Source organism: Odocoileus virginianus, chromosome 31 (genome assembly GCF_023699985.2).
Source record: "Odocoileus virginianus isolate 20LAN1187 ecotype Illinois chromosome 31, Ovbor_1.2, whole genome shotgun sequence".
Lineage (NCBI taxonomy): Eukaryota > Metazoa > Chordata > Mammalia > Artiodactyla > Cervidae > Odocoileus > Odocoileus virginianus.
In genome coordinates this window covers 9,163,453-9,181,406 of record NC_069704.1, presented here as the reverse complement: position 1 = coordinate 9,181,406, position 17,954 = coordinate 9,163,453, and the positions used below count along the sequence as shown (strand labels likewise).

General features: G+C 52.0%; 1 protein-coding gene across 12 annotated transcripts in view; it reads left to right on the top strand.

The window, feature by feature from the left end:
- ZNF618 (zinc finger protein 618) overlaps nt 1-17,954 on the top strand; it is a 198,658-nt gene that overhangs the window by 119,359 nt on the left and 61,345 nt on the right. For all 12 annotated transcript variants that reach the window (XM_070459252.1, XM_070459249.1, XM_070459254.1 and 9 more), the window contains exon 3: nt 8,500-8,762. In XM_070459252.1, the coding sequence (XP_070315353.1) occupies nt 8,500-8,762 (263 nt within the window). The remainder of the gene's footprint in view (nt 1-8,499; nt 8,763-17,954) is intronic.

Sequence of the window (17,954 nt, the reverse complement as noted above, 5' to 3'; positions counted from 1 at the left end):
GGTTAGTAGTGAAGCTGTGACCTTTATCCTCATGATGTCTGTTCTTGTAGCTGAAAACAGGAAACTTTTTACATCCAAAGGACAAATGTGAACATAGCCGCCCTTCTGGGGCACATCAAGGAGAGCTGAAGGTCAGCGCTGAACATAGCCCAAGCACCTTTCTCTGTGGCAGAGATGGAGCCCTCCATTTCTTTGTTTTCTTGCATTTCCGTGTTTTCTGTTTTTAGCATTGAGCATGTGCCTGTTCGGCCAAGATACTAAGGATACGGTAGGAGACAAGGAAATGCACACGTTCCCCATCTCTTGGAGCTTCTGGTCATTCAGTCTTGTATTTCTTCATTCATTCAACAAGTGTTTTTATTATTTTCTCTAGGAAAAAAAACAAAAACAAACCATCTAGATGATGTTTTAAAAAAGCCTAGGAAAAAAAAAAGCCTAGGGATTGGAATCAGACAGACCTGGTTGAATCCTGCTTCTGTCACTAGAAAGCTGTGTGACCATGAGAAAGTCACTCTTGTTTCTCTGATCTTGGGCCTTCTTATTTGTGTAACAAAACTACCTGTCACATAAGGCATCGTGAAGAGCAAGGAGATGGTACTTGCATACGGCCTGAAGCAGCCGCACGCCGCCTGGCCCCTCCTCGCTGCCCAGCGTATCCTAGCTGCCCTGTCCTCACTCACCCCGTGACTGTATCATTGCATCAGCATCTCCTCTGCTCCACATGCTGGCATTTTTGCATCTGGTTGTTTACTGCTTGCATCATTGCTGACATCTGCCAGGGTCCAGATACAGGGGTACAGAAAGCAGAGGTGTAGAGCCATGTGGAATTGGCAGTGAGGTTTGGAGCCGGACCCTGTTAGAAGCAGGGGGCGTTCCCAGAGCCACTGGTCTGAGGCTGCAAGCTCTTTTGTGGGTATCATCCTGAGACCTCAGCACCCCACCCCTGCCCAGCAGCCTGAATCTGCTAATGGAAGATATAATGGTGACCCTGCATCTTCAGGGGCTGGTGTCATTTTGTAATACCAGATCACCACCCTATCCACCTTGAACTTGCATGTTATATGTCAATAGTATCTCAAAGCTGGAGGAAAAAAAAGTGATGGTGTCAGAGCATTGCTAAGGCTGCCCTGTTGGCATTTCAGAAAGTAGGAAGAGCTTGTTGCATTCAAGAAAATTTCCATCGGAAAGGATGAAGATAAGACTCTGACACTTCAGGAAGAAGCTTCCCTTATTCAGAACATTGGCTCCAATGAAATATCTCCAGCTCGTTTTCTACCGAGGGCCAGATGGGTGGGACGTTGCTGCCTTCAGTTCTGGGTGTCAGCTGAAGCAGTCCAGCCCTCGACAATTCTTTTGAGTGGTGGAGAGAGGGAGACACCTCAAAGGCTATGCTGCATTGACCTTTGCAAGGTTCATGCTTGGCTTCTTAGGTGAGCAGGTGTTGATTGGTCACCTCGCCCATATCAGGCAGCGCTGCAGGTGACAGCAGATCGAGGAGACAACGTCCCTGTCCTCTTGTAGCTCTCGTTCTAGTCGGGGAGACGTTGAGGAGGACGAGTGGTAACAAGAGTGGTGCATGAGTGCAGGGTAAACGCTGAGCAGAACACGTAGGGCAGGGAAGGGATGTGGATGTTTGAGTGAAGACCTGGAGGAGGGGAGACCCTGCCGTGGGAATTTGGGGACCAGGGAGAGTATTCAGAAAGAGCGAAGAGCAGATGCAAAGGCTTGAGGCAGGAGCCTGCCCCACCTGCTCAGGGGACAGGGAGGAGGCTGATGTGGCCCCTGGGGGAGGAAACGAGAGGGACAAGGTTAGCAGATGAAGTCAGCGGGCCCGTGAGGCATGTCTCAGAGCCCTGAGGGTTGAAGCAAGGACTCTGGCTGCTACTCTGGGTGAGATTCAGAACCGTAAGTGGGTTTTGAGCCAAGGAGTGACGTGAGCTGGCCCGGCCAGGATAGGAACAGGGAGACGGGCTGTGAGAATATTACCGCAAGACAAGAGAGGGGAAGGCAGCTTGGATGAGAGTGGTGGCAGTGGGCTGGTAAGCAGCGTCGGGTTCTGGACATATTTTGAAGGTGGGGTTGATAGGATTTGCGGGTAGACTGATGAGTAGGAGTGAGAGGGAAGAGACGAGGATGGTCCCAGAGTGGTGGAATTGTACTAACCGAAACAGAGAAGCCCGCCATTAACCGATGACTGTGTCCTCAGCTGCAGAGTTTAGCGGGAAGAGCACTGGGGTTGGAGTCAGGAGAATTTCCTGGCTTGGGGGAAGGGGCACAGCCTCAGCTCAGCTTGGACCTGTAACTAGGGGTGCCTGCCTGTTGGGCATCCAGATGGACGTGTCCACCGGGCAGTTGTTCAGGCAGGTCTGGAGCTCAGGGAGAGGTCCAGGCTGGAGATAGGGTTTGCAATTCATCATCACATAATTCCCATGTAAAAGCACGAATCTAGGTGCAATCATGTAGGAAGTGAGTGTGAGTAAAAACAAAAGAGGCTCTTGAGCTTATCCTTGGGACAGGTTGACATGGAAAGGGTGGGTTGGTGAAGAGGAATCAGCAGAAGAAAGAGGGGTGGCTGGAAGGTGAGAGGCCCACGGGGAAGACCCAGAGCATTGCGAGGAAAGAGTTGGAGGAGAAGAGAGGGGAGCTCATTAAAGGCTGTTGATAGAGATGAATTCAGTCAGGACTGAGTAGAGACTGTTGGATCTAGAAGCTTGGAGGTCCTGGGAGGCCTTGGAAAGAACTGCTCTGATGGAATGGGGGCTGGGGGCAGGAACCTCACTGGACCTGGGAAGCATTGCCAAGGGGGAGCCTGCCAACATTTGCAAATAATAATAATTTGTGCTCAGGTTATTGGTAGGTGGGCTGCTGGGTAGGACTGGAGGACTAGATCAGTGGTCAGCCTCTGCAGCAGGGTACACACGGCCCCTGACATCATGGCTGGATGTGTGTTAATTCATTTAACACCACATGCATCCATGCGTTCATAGACAGTGTTGTGTTTAAGCACAGCTTGAGGCCAGTTAACCCTCTTTCATAATGAGTAGAGTCTTTTAATGAGGTTTTATTCTAGAGAGAGTTAACCAAGTCATTACTTACACACTGTGATTAGAGATTACCCCCACCCCCCACCCCCCACTACCAGCTTTAGCATTATTTCAGTGGCTAAAGTACCAGAGGAAATAAGTAGTGGCCTTTGGTGAAGGTGGAGTGGCCCTGAGGCTGAGCCTTGAGGCAGAGACAGGAGATTCACACACCTGTTGGGCAGAGGTCTGGCCTCCACCAGGGCCTTAGATATCTCAGACTCCAGCTCAGTCATCATCAGATGGAAGTACTGACTCAAATTGGGGCAGGACGGAAGTCCAGTGTGCTGAGGACTTCTCATGACCCCTGAGACTTGCTCGGATTACAAGTGTTAGCATCTGTGGTGGGATGATGTAGAAATTCCACCCAGAAAGAACTTTGGTTGACTGGCATCGCTGGGACTCTTCCTTCAACGTGGCCAGAAATGACATTTGTCCTTGGGCCTCCAGTCCACTGAGAAGTGGTTTGGTGGCTCTCTTGGACTGCAGGGCTCAGCAGGAACGACTCTAGGACAGAAGTTACAAGAATTGGTCTCAGATTCATTGCTGGAGGTTGTGTACCCTTGGGCACACCGTTCATTATGCCTCATGTTGATGAGTCTGTCCTGTGCACAGGCCCCAGGCTGGGGCTGGATGTGGAGGGGGAGGGAACAGACGTGGGCCCTGCCCTCTGCTCTGGTTCCCTGTCTGGCCACAGGGCGCTCGTGAGCGCCAGATGTGATGGGATGGATGTGAGCAGTGAACCATCTGGTAAGACCCAGAGGAAGAGGTTTGTTTCTGAAACCTTCCTGGGCAGGCATGCCGGCACATTGACTGTCGCGATCAGACTCGGCCATGGAGATGAGTAAGAACGAAGCAAAAGGAAACTTTGGGGCTGGCGGAAGCCACTGGTTTGCAGAGTTAACTGCTTTGGGTCTGTTTGTTCTAATTCAGCCACACATGGTGTATTAGTTTCCTGTGGCTGCCGTAACAAATACCACAAACTGAGTAGCTTAAAACAAGAGAAACTCGATCCCTCGCTCTTCTGGAGGCCAGAAGTCTGAAACCACGTCTGGGCCAGCGTTACACACCATCTGGAGGTTCTGGGTGTGGATCTACTCTTTGCTTCTCCAACTTCAGGTGGCTGCAGCATCCCTTGGCTTGTGGCCACATCCGTCCAATCTGGGTTCTCCTGCCTTCTCATCTTCTCTGTATGGCCCCCTCTTCTGTCTGTCAGATCCCACCTGTGTCTCTTACAAGGGCACTTGGCACTGCACGTAGAGCCCACCCAGAGAATCCAGGACAGTCTTGTCTCAGGATCCTGAAATGCAATGCATCTGCAGAGAGCCCTCTCCCAAATGAGTTCACAGTCGCAGGTTCCAGGGGTTAGATCAGGGGTCTAGCTTTTGGCTTCCCTGCTGACTCAGACAGTAAAGAGTCTGCCTGCAGCAGGAGACCTGTGTTCGATCCTTGGGTCCAGAAGATCCCCTGGAGGAGGGCATGGCTACCCACTCCAGCATTCTTGCCTAGAGAGTCCCATGGACAGAGGAGCCTGGCGGGCTACAGTCCATGGGGTCACAAAGAACGGGACACCACTGAACGACTCACAATTTTTGTCTTTTGGAGGGGCCACCATTTACCCCCCATCACCACTAAAAGCAAAGCTGTAGGTATCAGAGACAGAGAAAGTGGTGTTCCTGGAGGCCTACTCACCACCACTCTTGTAATTCAGGCCCCATGGGTGCTTTTGGGCCATCGCTGTAAAACCCATAGGCCTTCAAGGATCACACTTCGAGAACCATTGCCTTAGTGAAAGGCCAGGTCTCTTAGAGAATTCCTTGGGCAGGAACCTGCTTGGTCTGGTTCTTATCCTGGCATTCTGGCCTGAGCAGTAAGCAGTGACCACAGACAGCATGTACTTACTGAGAAATATCCTTTTAGTGCCTGACTTTAGATTTTATGTTGAAGTGTGACTCGGGTTAAATATAAAATTCATAGCATATCTTGAGCAACTATTTTGTAGTTATCTATATATAAATCTATTTTACAGTGACACAAATAGAATAGATTATGGAGTGTCAGCATGTAGATAGATTCCAAGTGCTTTTTCACTAATATACCTAATGATTCGTGCTGAGAATATCCAAGGGCTCCACTGTACATTTAAATGGATATAATTAAAATAATGAGCTCTATTTTAAAAAATGATATATGAAAAAAATTTTTAAAGAAGTTTGAAAGAGCTGCACCACTAATTCAAAGTGATATAAGTACTTCTGCAATTCCATTGTTATTAGGACACCTAATTAAATGTAAAGCATCCAAGCAAAGCAACATTTGGGCTTGTAAATCCAAACTGTGAAGCCGGAGGAAGAGAAGCCCGCATGTTCTCAGTGTAGCGTGGGCTTGGGGGCTTTGCCTCTAAGGGAGTGGATGGTTGTGTGCTGTTGTGCCCGTGGGCGAGAAGATGGCTGACGCAGCTCCTGGTGTAAGAGTCGCCCATGCCAGGCAGACGGGGGGTGGGTGCATTCAGAGATGGGGGCTGACTCCATCCTGAGCAATCAGGGAAGGCTTCCTGGAGGCAGGGGTGTCATCGTGGACCAGTGTCATCATAATGGCAGCTGCCATCCTTGCACATCCATTCTGTGCTGCTCCCTGGCTCACCTCCTGCCCTATGCTGGCAAGGTTCATGATGGTCCCCCTTTAACAGACAAGGATACTGAGCCTTGGAGAGGGGAGTGTCTGGCCGGAGGTTGCAGGGTCTATGGACAGCCAACCTGTCAGACTCGCAACAGCCCAACCTGTCAGATTCTCAACAGCCCTCCCTCCCACCAGGACGGCACATGCTATTGAGGTCCTCGAGGGCAGGACGGGACCCTGAGTCTGCTTAGCTAGGATAGTCTCAGACCCCAGGGTGAGGGTGTTCTGGACAGGGGTCTGTCCTTCCTGCCCTGTGACATCAGCTGCAGGGACCACTGACAGGTAGGACCCCTCCACCCTGATGATCTCTTCTCCGGCCCTGGGAAGCATGTCTGCCCTGAGCTTGAGGCTGAGCCCCTTCTCCAGGCAAGGTTGGGGCCAGCCAGGGAGGGTCCTCAGCGGCCTGCCTGCACAGCTGCCCCAGGACCTGTGGGCTGTGTTCTTGCCAGAGTGGCCCAGAGAATCAGACAGAGTCCCTGAGTCCCATCTCTGTGCCCCGTGAGCCTCAGGGTGGGCAGGATTGGCCAATAGTATCTCCTACTAGTCTTAGGGCAGGAATAGGGGTTTCAGCAACTTCCATCAGAAGTTTCTCTTAGTCACTCTAGACTGTGTTCTGGCTCTACATTTTTTACAATTGATCCTCACGAGGCCTTTTGAGTAGGTGCAAGGCTCCCTGCCTCCCTGGGCAGAAACAGGCTTAGAGAAGGTCAGGGCCCATGCAGGGGTCCAAGCTGGGATGGCAGTACTGGGGTTTAAACCCCACTGGTTTACGTCTACAGACCCTGCACTGAAATCAATGCCACCCTTCTCCAGTGGCCTCTGCACGCTTCCTTCCCCTCCCACCATCCTGTAGATGGCAGGTACCCTTAGGACATCTCCACGGGGGCCACTCTTCTAGGTCCCTTGCAGACGCTGGCTTTTGTGTCTGCATCACAGCCCTGTGGAGTAGGTGCTGTGTTTATCCCCGTTGTATGGGTGTGAAGACTGAGGCTCGGGGAGTGAAGTCACTTTTGCAGGAACGCACAACTTGAGAATGGCAGTTTTGAGATGGGCCCTGGGATGATCCAAATTCAGTTCCTTGCATCCTTTTCCCGCCAGACTGTCAGGCCGCCTCTGGTCTTCTTGGTTTCCAGACAGCCTCCTCTCTGCATCCTTACCTGGTAGGGAAGGAGTGGGAAAGATCTTTCTCCTTCTTCAAAGGCCACAGTCCTATCAGATAAGGGCCCCACTGTTCTGATCTTATTTAACCTTAATGAATTAATGAAGTCGCTCAGTCGTGTCCGACTCTTTGCGACCCCATGGACTGTAGCCTACCAGGCTCCTCCGTCCTTGGAATTTTCCAGGCAAGAGTACTGGAGTGGGTTGCCATTTCCTTCTCCAGGTATTGGTAGAGACCTTATCTCCAGATACAGTCTCATTGATGATTAGGACTTCACCATATGAAGTGGGGGTGGGGGGTGCAGTGCCGTCCACAGCACCTCCCCGTGGCCTTCATGTGCCCCCTCCTCATCAGCTAGGGCCTTCCTTCTCTGTCTGCTCAGTTCCCCAACCTGGGAGAAAGCTGAGAGCTGGGAGGGACAGTGGCCATGATAAAATCCATGCTCTTGGGGTAGATGGAGCTGGAAGCCCAGAGAGGGAAGGGTCTTGTCTAGAGTCACACAGCAAGCCTCCTGTCAATCCAGGATGAGACCCCAGGTCCTGCCTCCCAGCCCAGACACCTCCGCTAAGCTCCAGTGGGTATGCTAACCAGCCCTGACTCAGCCTGCCTCAGTCTGGGCCTTGACGTTCACGGTGCAGCTGCCTTTCTGGAGCAGTGGAGAGGGCTGGACCTGGCCAAGGCAGCATCCCAGGCCTGGAACATGATCAGATTCCCCAGCTTGTGCCCACCTTGGCTTTTCCAACCCATGCCAGAAGGACGAGGGGCACTTGTGATAACACAGAGTCTCCTTGAAAGGAGAGTGGTTCCAGTGGATGGTGGGGACTTGGCTTCATGCCTTGACTGGCCCCCAGTCTTGCGTGTGGCCCTGGGCAGGTCACAGCTCTGTGCGAGACCTCAGTGCCCACCTCAGTATTGAGCTGGGCATGGTTTCTCTTATTTGAAGAGCCACCTAGAGGCCAGAGGTGGGGGCCCAGATTGGTTCCATGGCTTCCCTGCCTTTTGGGAAGGGAAAGTTCCTGTCTATAAAGCAGGAGGAACTTTGCAGCCCTCCTGCAAAGGGAGGGGCAGACCCCACTCTGCACACATCAAGCCGCTGAGACCCCTACCGCTCCAAGTGTAGCACCTGCCCCCCTGGCTTGTTAGAAATGCACCCTTAGGCCAGACCCCAGGCCTGCTGAACCAAATCTGCGTCTTACCAAGATTCCCAGCTGATTCATGGGCGCATGGAAGCTTGAGAAGAGCTGAGTTCTCCCAGCCAGAGCTTTCCTTGCAGGTCTCATGTAGCTCCAGTTATAAGAATGACTGGTCGTGTTTAGACCTCAGCTTCTCCATCAGCAAGATGGGTGGAATTGGAGCCATCCCAGCCCAGTGATTTTCAAACTGTGTTCCTCGAAGCCCCCAGGGTTCCCTAGAGGATCCTCAGGAGCAGCTGAGTGGCATGCGCTTTTTAAGGCAATGGTTACATGAGAGGTGGGTCTGCAGCTGAACATTTTGCGACCTCCTGGACTGGGGTGGGGGGGCTTCCAGGTAGGCCTGGGGTGGTGCTGGGGTCCACTCTGAGCAGACTCTCTTCTTTGCCAGGGAGCGCTTGAAGCGCAGCCAGAAAAGCACCAAGCTGGAGGGGCCAGAGCCCGCGCCAGCTGAGGCCTCGCTCAGCGCTGAGCAGGGAACGATGACGGAGGTGAAGGTCAAGACAGAGCTGCCGGACGACTACATCCAGGAGGTGATCTGGCAGGGCGAGGCCAAGGAGGAGAAGAAGGCGGTCAGCAAGGATGGGACCACCGGCGACGTGCCCGCCGAGATCTGTGTGGTGATCGGTGGCGTCCGCAACCAGCAGACCTTGGGTGAGCACCTGTCTGCAGGGTCGGGCCGGGGCCAGGGTGGACCGTGCAGCTGAGTGCTGGGGGAGACAGGCCTGGGATCCCTGCCCCTCCCTGGCCTAAGGGGCCTTCTGTGGCTCCCCTCTGCCCTCAGGGAGGGGCCTTGGCTCCTGACACTAGCCTTTATCTGCTCAGCTCTGCTCTGGAGCGCTTGTCTTCCCACTTGACATAGCAAAAGCCTACTTGTCCTTTAAGATTTTGCTCAAGTCAGATGCCTGGAACTTTCTACAGGCTTGGTGGAATCCCTCCCACTGTGCGTCTAGCATAGCCCACATCACTCAGTGTCCTAAATGCCCATCTGCATTTCTTCCTACTGGGTTTCCCCAGGGGCGACTTTCAGTGTGGGTCCTGTTCAGATTAGTTGTCTGATCAGGATCGGATGAGTCGTAGTCTGGCACTTTCTTCTGCCTCTTTGTGGTCTGGGCCGGGCTCAGAGGCGCTCAGAGAAATGAGCTTCTTAGAAACCATCTCTCCCCGCTTCTCAGCGTGAGCCAGGGGATATCCCACCAAGGCTGCCTGCAGTCCTGCCAGGTTTGCAAACGCAGATGCCCACAAGGCCCAACAGATACGTTTATTTAGCATTGTGGAGATGAGCCAGACAGGCAGGTGGTGGGGCTCGGGTCCAGCTGGAGAGTTACGGTTAACTAACTGCAAAGATGGGCTCAGTGTGGCTAGATCTCTGGACACAGCACGTGCCAGAAATGAGAATTTTAAGGTAAATTCTTCTGGCTTTAAACATTGGTGACTAATTTGACTTTTAAAATCTGCCAAAGGAAACATATCTGTGGTCAGAATCGTTCCACGGGCCACCAGTTTTGCAGCCCCGGCCTGTAAAATATTATAGTCCACGTGCTCCATCCTGGCACAGAGGCCTTGCCTGGTCGGTTCCCAAACCTCCATTTGCATCCTTGCTGTCCTCCACATTCGTGTGCTCGGGAGGCCACCTGCCTGTCCCTCCTGGGGCAGCTCTGCCCACCTCCTCCTGACTTCCAGGCTCCCGTCCCGTGAGAGGCAGGCAGGGCCTGGTGGGGGGAGGCTCCCCTGGCTCTTTCCCCGAGTTTAGACTAAAGTCCTGTTGCCTTTTTTCCCTGACCACTGACGATCAGCCTCGAGCTCCCTTTCCCCCCTGTTGTGGCCTCCATCGCCCCACCCGGGTCGCTCCAGTGTCCTGCTGGCAGCCTGCTTCTGGCATCGTCCAGGTTAGTCAGGGGACTACATGCATCCCCAGGGAGGCTGGAAAGTGCCGTCCTCCCCCGAGACAGAAGAGGAATGAACCAGAAATAACTTGCTGAAGAGCATGAGTGACCTAGCCCAGTGTCGAGTCTTCTGCAGGGCTTGTGTCTTACCTCCCTCCACCCGGGTTCACACCCCACGGCCAAGGACTGTGTTAGCCTATAAGGGAGGTGTTAGTTAATCAAGGAGAGGACCTGCCCAGGCTCACTTTTGCGGGGCAGCCGGTGTTTTAAGACTCATTGTTTTAAGCTCATTTAAGAGCTATGTATGCCCTTCACCAGGAGGTGTCCAGTGAAGGGCAGTTGAATCAATCTTGAGATGGGGTCAGCTTCAAGCGGAGGGAAGCTTGGAGCAGCCATGCTAAGGAAATGCTGGGGACTCCTCCCTGGGCCAGCTGCCTGCACTGTGAGAGGCCCCAGGGCCCCGTGCCAGCCACGGATGCCAGGTTCCAGCTCAGCTGCTTCTCAGCAGCAGGGTCCTTGCCCTTGTTATGCCTTGGTCTCCTCTTCTGTTAAAGCAGGCATGCTCCCTGTCCTGGGAGCCCCACGGGTTCCCATCCCCACACCCCATGGGTGTGGAAACCACACACAGGGGCAGGGGATGGGGAACGGTGTTGTGCGCGGAAAACCTCGGCTCCTCAGCCTGGGAGCGCAGGTTCCCTGACTTAGCGTCTATTACAGCTTGGGCAGACTGCTTGACCTGTCTGTGCCTTCGTTCTCACAATTGCAAATTCATGTGAGGATGCACCGTGATCATGTGTGTAAAGTACTCAACATTGTGCTTAGCAAATCATTCACCATCGTTCGCAGTAATCCTAGTGTGGATAGTATAAAGTACCCCTTCAAAAGGAAAGAGGAGTAATAGTTTCTGCTTTTTTCCCCCGAGTCTGAGAAATAAGCCAGTGTGCTGTAGAGAAGAAATAGGATGGGGAAGAAAGTCGGCCCTGGATGAGGTGTCAGAAGACATGGCTTCTGGTTGGTTCTTGATTTTCTCACCTGAGCTCCTTCTAGTACTGCTCCCTGCTGCCCCTCCAGAATCCAGGGACTTTCAGGATGTTGTGAAATTTCTGAGTAAACTGCTTTTGAAGACCCTTGTGGAAAAGTTTTAAAAGCCATGGTTCGCTGTGGAGCTGCCATTTTGGAGCTGGTACCAAAGCCGGAGCCGGGTGCTTCCTGCTGGTGGTGACGGCTAGCTCACACCTATCGAGGCTGACCTTTGCCTTGCGGGTGTAGTTTCTGCCAAGGGTCAGGCTCGAAGGAATCTGGCTTGGCCTTTTAGTAGCAGGAAAGAAAGGCAATTAAAAAAAAAATTAATGTTAGAATGGAACCTTATGAACTCATCCCTTCTCAGAATGGCAAGTAGACATCATCTTATGGGCCAAGTCCAAGCTTATGGGCCAAGTCCAAGCAGTCGCTGCTGGCTATTGGGAGTTCCGTGTTGAAGGTTCTGAAAGGTGGCATGGTTGATTATTGATGTCTGCCATGGATGTGGAAGTGGGCAATGAAGCCCCACGTGCTACAGATTTGGCAGCCGGTGCCCTCATTTTATAGAGGGGCAAGCAAAGCCCTGGGAGATGGAAGAGACTTGGCAACTCCACTTCATAACACCCCGTCCCACCTGCTCTTAGAAGCGAAACAAGGAGGGAAGGCATTGCCTGGGCTGCGGCCAGGGCAGAATGCTGGTTAGAGTTACTCTCTGAATGAGCTTGTGCTGCCGTGTGACTGGGCACTGTGGAGTTAACATGTTCCCGAGATGCTTGGCAGGGGCGCAGAGGGCTCCAGCCAGCTCTGTCACTGAACAGAAGAACGTTCCTATTCGATCAGCCAGTGCTGTCTCATGAGGGAACCTCCCGTTTGCCTGCTCTCTGAGCTCCATCCCCCTGGCCCCCACCCCCAGGTCCTCACTGGCCCTTTAACAGCCATCAGGTAAACAGTGTTCCCCGTGACACAGACAGTATCCGAGGCACTTCCCGTGGAGGAGCCTGGGTCATGGACACATGGATGGCATTTGGCAGCTTCTCAGGCGAGGAGCATGGGGAGGGGCATCAGTGCCCAGGAGGCTGGCTGCCAGGCTTGCAAGTAGTCTCTGCTCGTTCCCTGCTGCTCAGAAATTCTTTGTACCGAAAAGGGTACTTCTCACTCTTGAAAGAATGTCACTGCCATTGAAATCAGCATGGAGCTTGGGAGCAACATATCCAGTTTCTGTTTTAGCAAGAAGAGCAGAGATAATACTGACCGTGACAGCTTTGTTGGGTAAAACCAAAAGTGAAAGGCATCCCTCACTCTTGGCTGCACCTGTCCCAACAGTGTATCTCAGAATCCTTCTCATCATAGTACAGCAAGAAGTCACGGCCAGTCAGCGAGAATTGAAAAATCTGAAATGGACACCTGCTTGCTGCCATCCTTGTCCTAGGTGATGAAGACAAGACAGGCTGGGTTTACAGCAAAAAAAGCATGCAGCCCATGGAGGAATGGTGCAGAAGAGATGATGGAATAGAAGTGTTCACAACTTAGAGCATTTTGATGGGAGGGGACTGAGCAGACACACTGCAAGTAGCCCCAACCCCAGTGCAGGAAAATCACCAGGAGGTGATTGCAAATCAGTATGAGGGAGGGCTCTGTGATTACAGAAAGTGTTTGGTAACTGAAGACAGGCCTGTGAGGGAGGGAGTTCCTGTCCTGGAGATGGGTGAACAGAAGGGGGTCCCTAGATCTGGTATAGGAGGGAGAGTCAGTCAGCTGGGAGCCTGGATCCTACAAGGCTGTTTCTAGGCAGCGAGCTTTGAGCAGGAGGGCTGGGGGTGCTTTCACACACACACAGGGCTGCCTGGGGAGGAGAGGAGGGGAAAAGGGAGGTGGGGGCTTGGCCACAGCTCTGGAAGGAGCCGCGGAAGAGCAGACAGCCATTCAGACAGAGCCACGTGGGTTTCGGTCTGTTGTGAAGCTGAGCAGTGAAGGTCCTGCTTCATAGTGCCAGCTGATAGTTAGTTTCCTGTTGCAGTTGGTGTTGGCAGTGCTTTGGGCTTGAGCCTGCCAGAACCAACCCTCGGCTCTTTGCTGCAGCCACTCAGAAAGGAAGGGTTCTGGCCTCCTTCCCAGGAATATCTTATCCCTGCTGCTGACTCTTCATCAGGTGGTCCAAGGTGGGTTGGGGGGTCCTGATTGCAGGGTCTCCATGGCAAAGGACCCCTGGCCTGTAAGCCAAGAGACCTGGGGTCTGCCCTTTGTGGGGCTCTGTGAGGGCCCCTTAACCCCTCTAAGCCATAAGGTCTTCACTGATCAGTGGGTATAATAAAATCTACCTGTCTTTCTAGTAGGATTGTTGAGGTCAGAGTGAAGTGATTGGTGTGAAAGTGTTTGTAAGGGGGGACAAAAAAATGCAAAGTGGGGCTTCCCAGCTGGCACTAGTGGTAAAGAACCCATCTGCCAATGCAGGTGGATGTAAGAGTTGCGGGTTTGATCCCTGGGTCAGGAAGATCCCCTGGAAGAAGGCATGGCAACCCACTCCAGTATTCTGGAGACAGAGGAGCTGGCGGGCTGCAGTCCATCGGGTCACAAAGAGTTGGACACAACATGACTGAAGCAACTTGGCACACGAAAAATGCAAAACAGAGGCCAGTGGTGCTAGCCAAAGCCGTGGATGTTGACATGTACAGGGCTGCCTCTGGAAGCAGAAAGGCTGATGGCTTCAGACTTCTTTCCTTCAGTATCTCCTAAAAGAATTTTGAGGAATCGTACTCTCTTTCACATTTTTGAGTTGACATCTAACATTTCTATCCAAAGTTTAAATAATTGCAAAGGACAGAATTTCTGGAGTACTGTGTTTTTAAAATGTGGCATTTTGGAAATAAAACTGTGAACTACTCTTTTAAATGTATCCAGGGGACTCCAAACTCCACCGTTTCTGATATCCACCATCATCCATTTAAAAAAAAGAACATAATGAACAGGCTCATCTTTAACAGTCAGAAATTTTACATCTTTCCTTTTTCTCCTTGAACTCATATTTCCAGTCTGCTTCTCTCACAGGATTTTAACCTACTGTAATATATTTTTTATGCTTGAGAGTCTTTTATTGATCACTGTTTCACACTCATCTCCCACAACAAGATGTACGTAAATTGAAATAGAAATTTCTAAAAAATTTGTTGGGATCATAAAGCTCTACGTCTTAAAACATTTTTTCCCCTGATCGAGTTGTTATTAGCATACAATTTGTCAAAAGCAAATTTAGATAAATAGCAAACGTAAAAGTAAAACATTATGGAAAATGCACCTCTTAATGAAATGGATGGGGCTTTATTTCTTCTTCCATTGGCTCATGTTTCTGTGAATTAATATTTCTTATTGTCGAGTGAGACAAGATTCAGCATTAATTTAATTCCTTTTTTTCCATTTTCTTAAGTGTAAGTGCTTGGAAGGCTTGATCATATAAATAAAGAGCCAGGGATAGGATGGAATCTTGTTTCAGCAGTGTCACTCAATTCCTTGAACTCCTTCCAAGTTATATGCCAAAAATCACACGGGTCTATCATCAGACATTATTTTTAATGGTCTCTTCACTGACAACTCCATTAGATCCTTCTTCAGTTTTGTGGAAAGCAAAGAATTAGAAATCACTCAATTTATAGAAGGAATTGTTCCCAGTCATTCGATGCACCTGCATTCTAAGTCCAGCACAGCTGGACTCCAAGCCTTTGCTTGGAGCTCTTAGATGTCCATCCCTCTTGTATGCCACTGTAGGGGAATTAGGGGTGGGTGAAAAGACCATTGTGTTCGCCGTGTGGAAGTGGGTGGCGGTGAGGAGAACCAGTTGAGCACGGCCTCCCTGCCTGCTGTGTTCTCTGGCCCGCTGGTTTTAAGAAGAAATGCATTGGGCAATTGATAATTTGGAATTGATTCTCTTAAAATTCCCTGTGTTCCAGCACCCCCAGGGGATTTGTACTCTACATAGAAGACCTTGGCCCGAGGACATTTGTTAAGTCCAAGACCAGAGAACCTCAGGAAACCTACTTGTCCTTTTACCAGCTTACCTCTCCAGGGTTCCTGTCCCCCAGCAGGCTGTGGGCCCAGCTCTGGGGCATTTTAGAACCGAGTGGGCAGGATGCTCGCTTAGCACGTGAGCTCCCGAGTTGCCTTGAGCTAAATACAGGATTGCCTGTTGTAAGGAGCTGTATCCCTGTCTGCCCGCCTTGTGTGTTTCTTCTTTCCTTCAGCTGCACTGGATTTCTGCCTTGTTGCATCTTGTGTATCCTGCAAGGCATTGGAACTGATCAGGAGCTTGACGGGTGCAAGGCATAGAGTTGAGGATTGCTGCCCACTTTCCTCCTTTACCTCGGCCTCCTGCTTCTCCCCTCCATGGCTTTGGGAGCTGGACCCACCTACTCTCACCTGGCCTCACCTGGTCTGTCCAGTGCTTCTGGGAGGGTGTTTAAGCCAGGCTTTCTGCCAGGTGGTTACAGACAGTGCTAGACAGATGCTCTTCATCAGTACTTACTGATTCTTGTATTACTGGTGACAGCAGGACGGGGGAGAGGAAAAGACTTGAATCTGTGTCTGGCGTGTTCTGCCAGCCACTCTCAGGCCCTTGATCGGGCTCTCTGGGGGGTCGTGTCGTGGTACCAGACATGGTAGGGGGTTCTGCTACCCAGTGTTGGGGAAGCTCCATATCCAACAGAGGTTCATGGCTCCCACGGCATCTGGAGGTGACCTGGCATGAGGATGGTGGGCTGGCTCTGGATCCCTGAGGGCCAGCCTTGAGCCCAGTTGCTCACTAACCACTAGCTGAGTGGCCCCAGCCCTGGGCCACCTGGCCCCTAAAACTTTTCACGTTAATGGTTGAAGTGGGTGTTGAGTTGTCCCAACACCCAAAGACTTCTGGGAAGATGGAGGGTGGAAATGAAAAGCCTGTATGCTTGGTAAACGGTAGCTGTGAGCAGGTATCCTGTCTTCTCTCCTTGCTCCCTGGGACTGACTCTCTGGTGATCACACACAGGCTCCGGAGCAGGACAGATCAGGCCACCTCTGGCCTGATGTGTTGCCCCGTTGTCTGAAAAATGGGGATAATCCTCACCTTTCTGTGCTGGACTTGTGAGGATGGATTGAGCTGATAGGTGGGAAGCCCCTGAGTTCATACCCCGCCCTGTTCCCACCAGCTGGCTGTGTGGGTATATTGCTGCTTTCCCACCCATGCAGTGGGGTGCAGGGGGGTCAGAGACCAGCCCATGCAGAGATGTTGGAGAGGCACAGTGGAGACTTGCAGCTCCGGCACTTAGTAGAGAGAGACAGAGGACAGGAGTGTAGTCGGGAAATGCAGTAGACTGAGGAAGCCTGCAGGGCAGGGAGTCAGATGACGGAATGGGGACCACCTGAACTGAGAGGGCCCCCCAGCTGCCATTGCAGCAGCCTCAGGTACACGGTGGCCATAGGCCAGGGGGACACCAGGCCACTGCACACATGAGGCATATCATCCCTGGAGGGTCATTTTGCTGGCAGGATTATGGCAAGAAACATTGGGTTATGACCTCACGATCACCGAAGAATTGATGCTTTCAAACTGTGGTGTTGGAGAAGACTCTTGAGAGTCCCTTGGACTGCAAGGACATCCAACCAGTCCATCCTCAAGGAGATCAGTCCTGAATACTTATTGGAAGGACTGAAGCCGAAGCTGAAGCTCCAATACTTAGGCCACCTGATGCGAAGAACTGACTCACTGGAAGAGACTCTGATGCTGGGAAAGATTGAAGGCGGGAGGAGAAGGGGACGACAGAGGATGAGATGGTTGGATAGCATCACTGACTCAATGGACATGAGTTTGAGCAAGTTCCGGGAGTTGGTGATGGACAGAGAAACCTGGCGTGGTGCAGTCCATGGGGTCACAAAGAGTCGGACACGACTGAGCGACTGAACTGAACTGAAAATGAACCTCAACGATGGATACTTTTATGTTCTATCCATGTTATGAGTCAGAACAGAGGAAGCACAAAACTTCAGGGGCATTTGGTCCTGGGGCTGCTTGCTGCCTTCTGCCACACCCCAGCCTCCCTTGGGGAAGCATGGCTGCCTCTTAGCCAGCACAAACTCTAGTGAAAAAGCAGACACCATGACCTTGTCCATCCATCTCGTGTGCAGATGGGGAAACTGAGGTGCTGAGAGCTCAGGGGACTGGCCAGCCCTAGACTCAAGAGTCCTCCTTAACCTGGCCCGTCCCAACCCACCCCATCGTTAAGGGCTCTTTTTGATTTTTTACATAATTCGGATGAAATTCAGAGTGGCAGCCCCCACGGCAGATCTGTGTGAGGTGGTATGCAGGGACCTGGATTTTTGACCAAGCGTTGAGATGCGCATCTGGTATGTGATGGTTGAGGGGCAGGAGGACCTGATGGGGCCAGCATGAGGGTGGAGGCGTGGCTGAATGTCGGCATCAGCTGCAGACCCCTGAGTATGCAAGGCCTGTTAGTATCTGCAGGGACTGACCCTAACCTCCTCCACCCTGTCAGTGCCCCCCGTCAGCAAATCTGAGCCTGCCCGGGACCCGGGAAGCTGTCTGCTGGAGGGCTGGTAGAGCGTGTAGGAATCTGGGTGTTGGGAGTGGGGGGCCCATTTTGGCAGAACTTGCTGTGGACTACAGCTCTGAAACGAGCCGTGGAGAGAAAGGAGTTCTGTGGTCAAGTTGGTTGGGAAACCTGGGGTTAACGGTCAGTTGCATTCCTTTACTGCAGGTCCTCTTGCAGCCGGCACAGCTCCTGGCCATCATGTCTCCCGAGATGGGCCATGCCTCCCCCTTGCTTGACCATGGGCCCCTCTCCCCAGAACCCATTCAGGAAGTTGGGTCCAAGAGCACTTTGGAGAAAACTGACAGTAATGGCAGCTCTCCTTTACTGAGTGCCTGCCGTGTACCGGGTGCTGTGCTGAGTGATCTCAG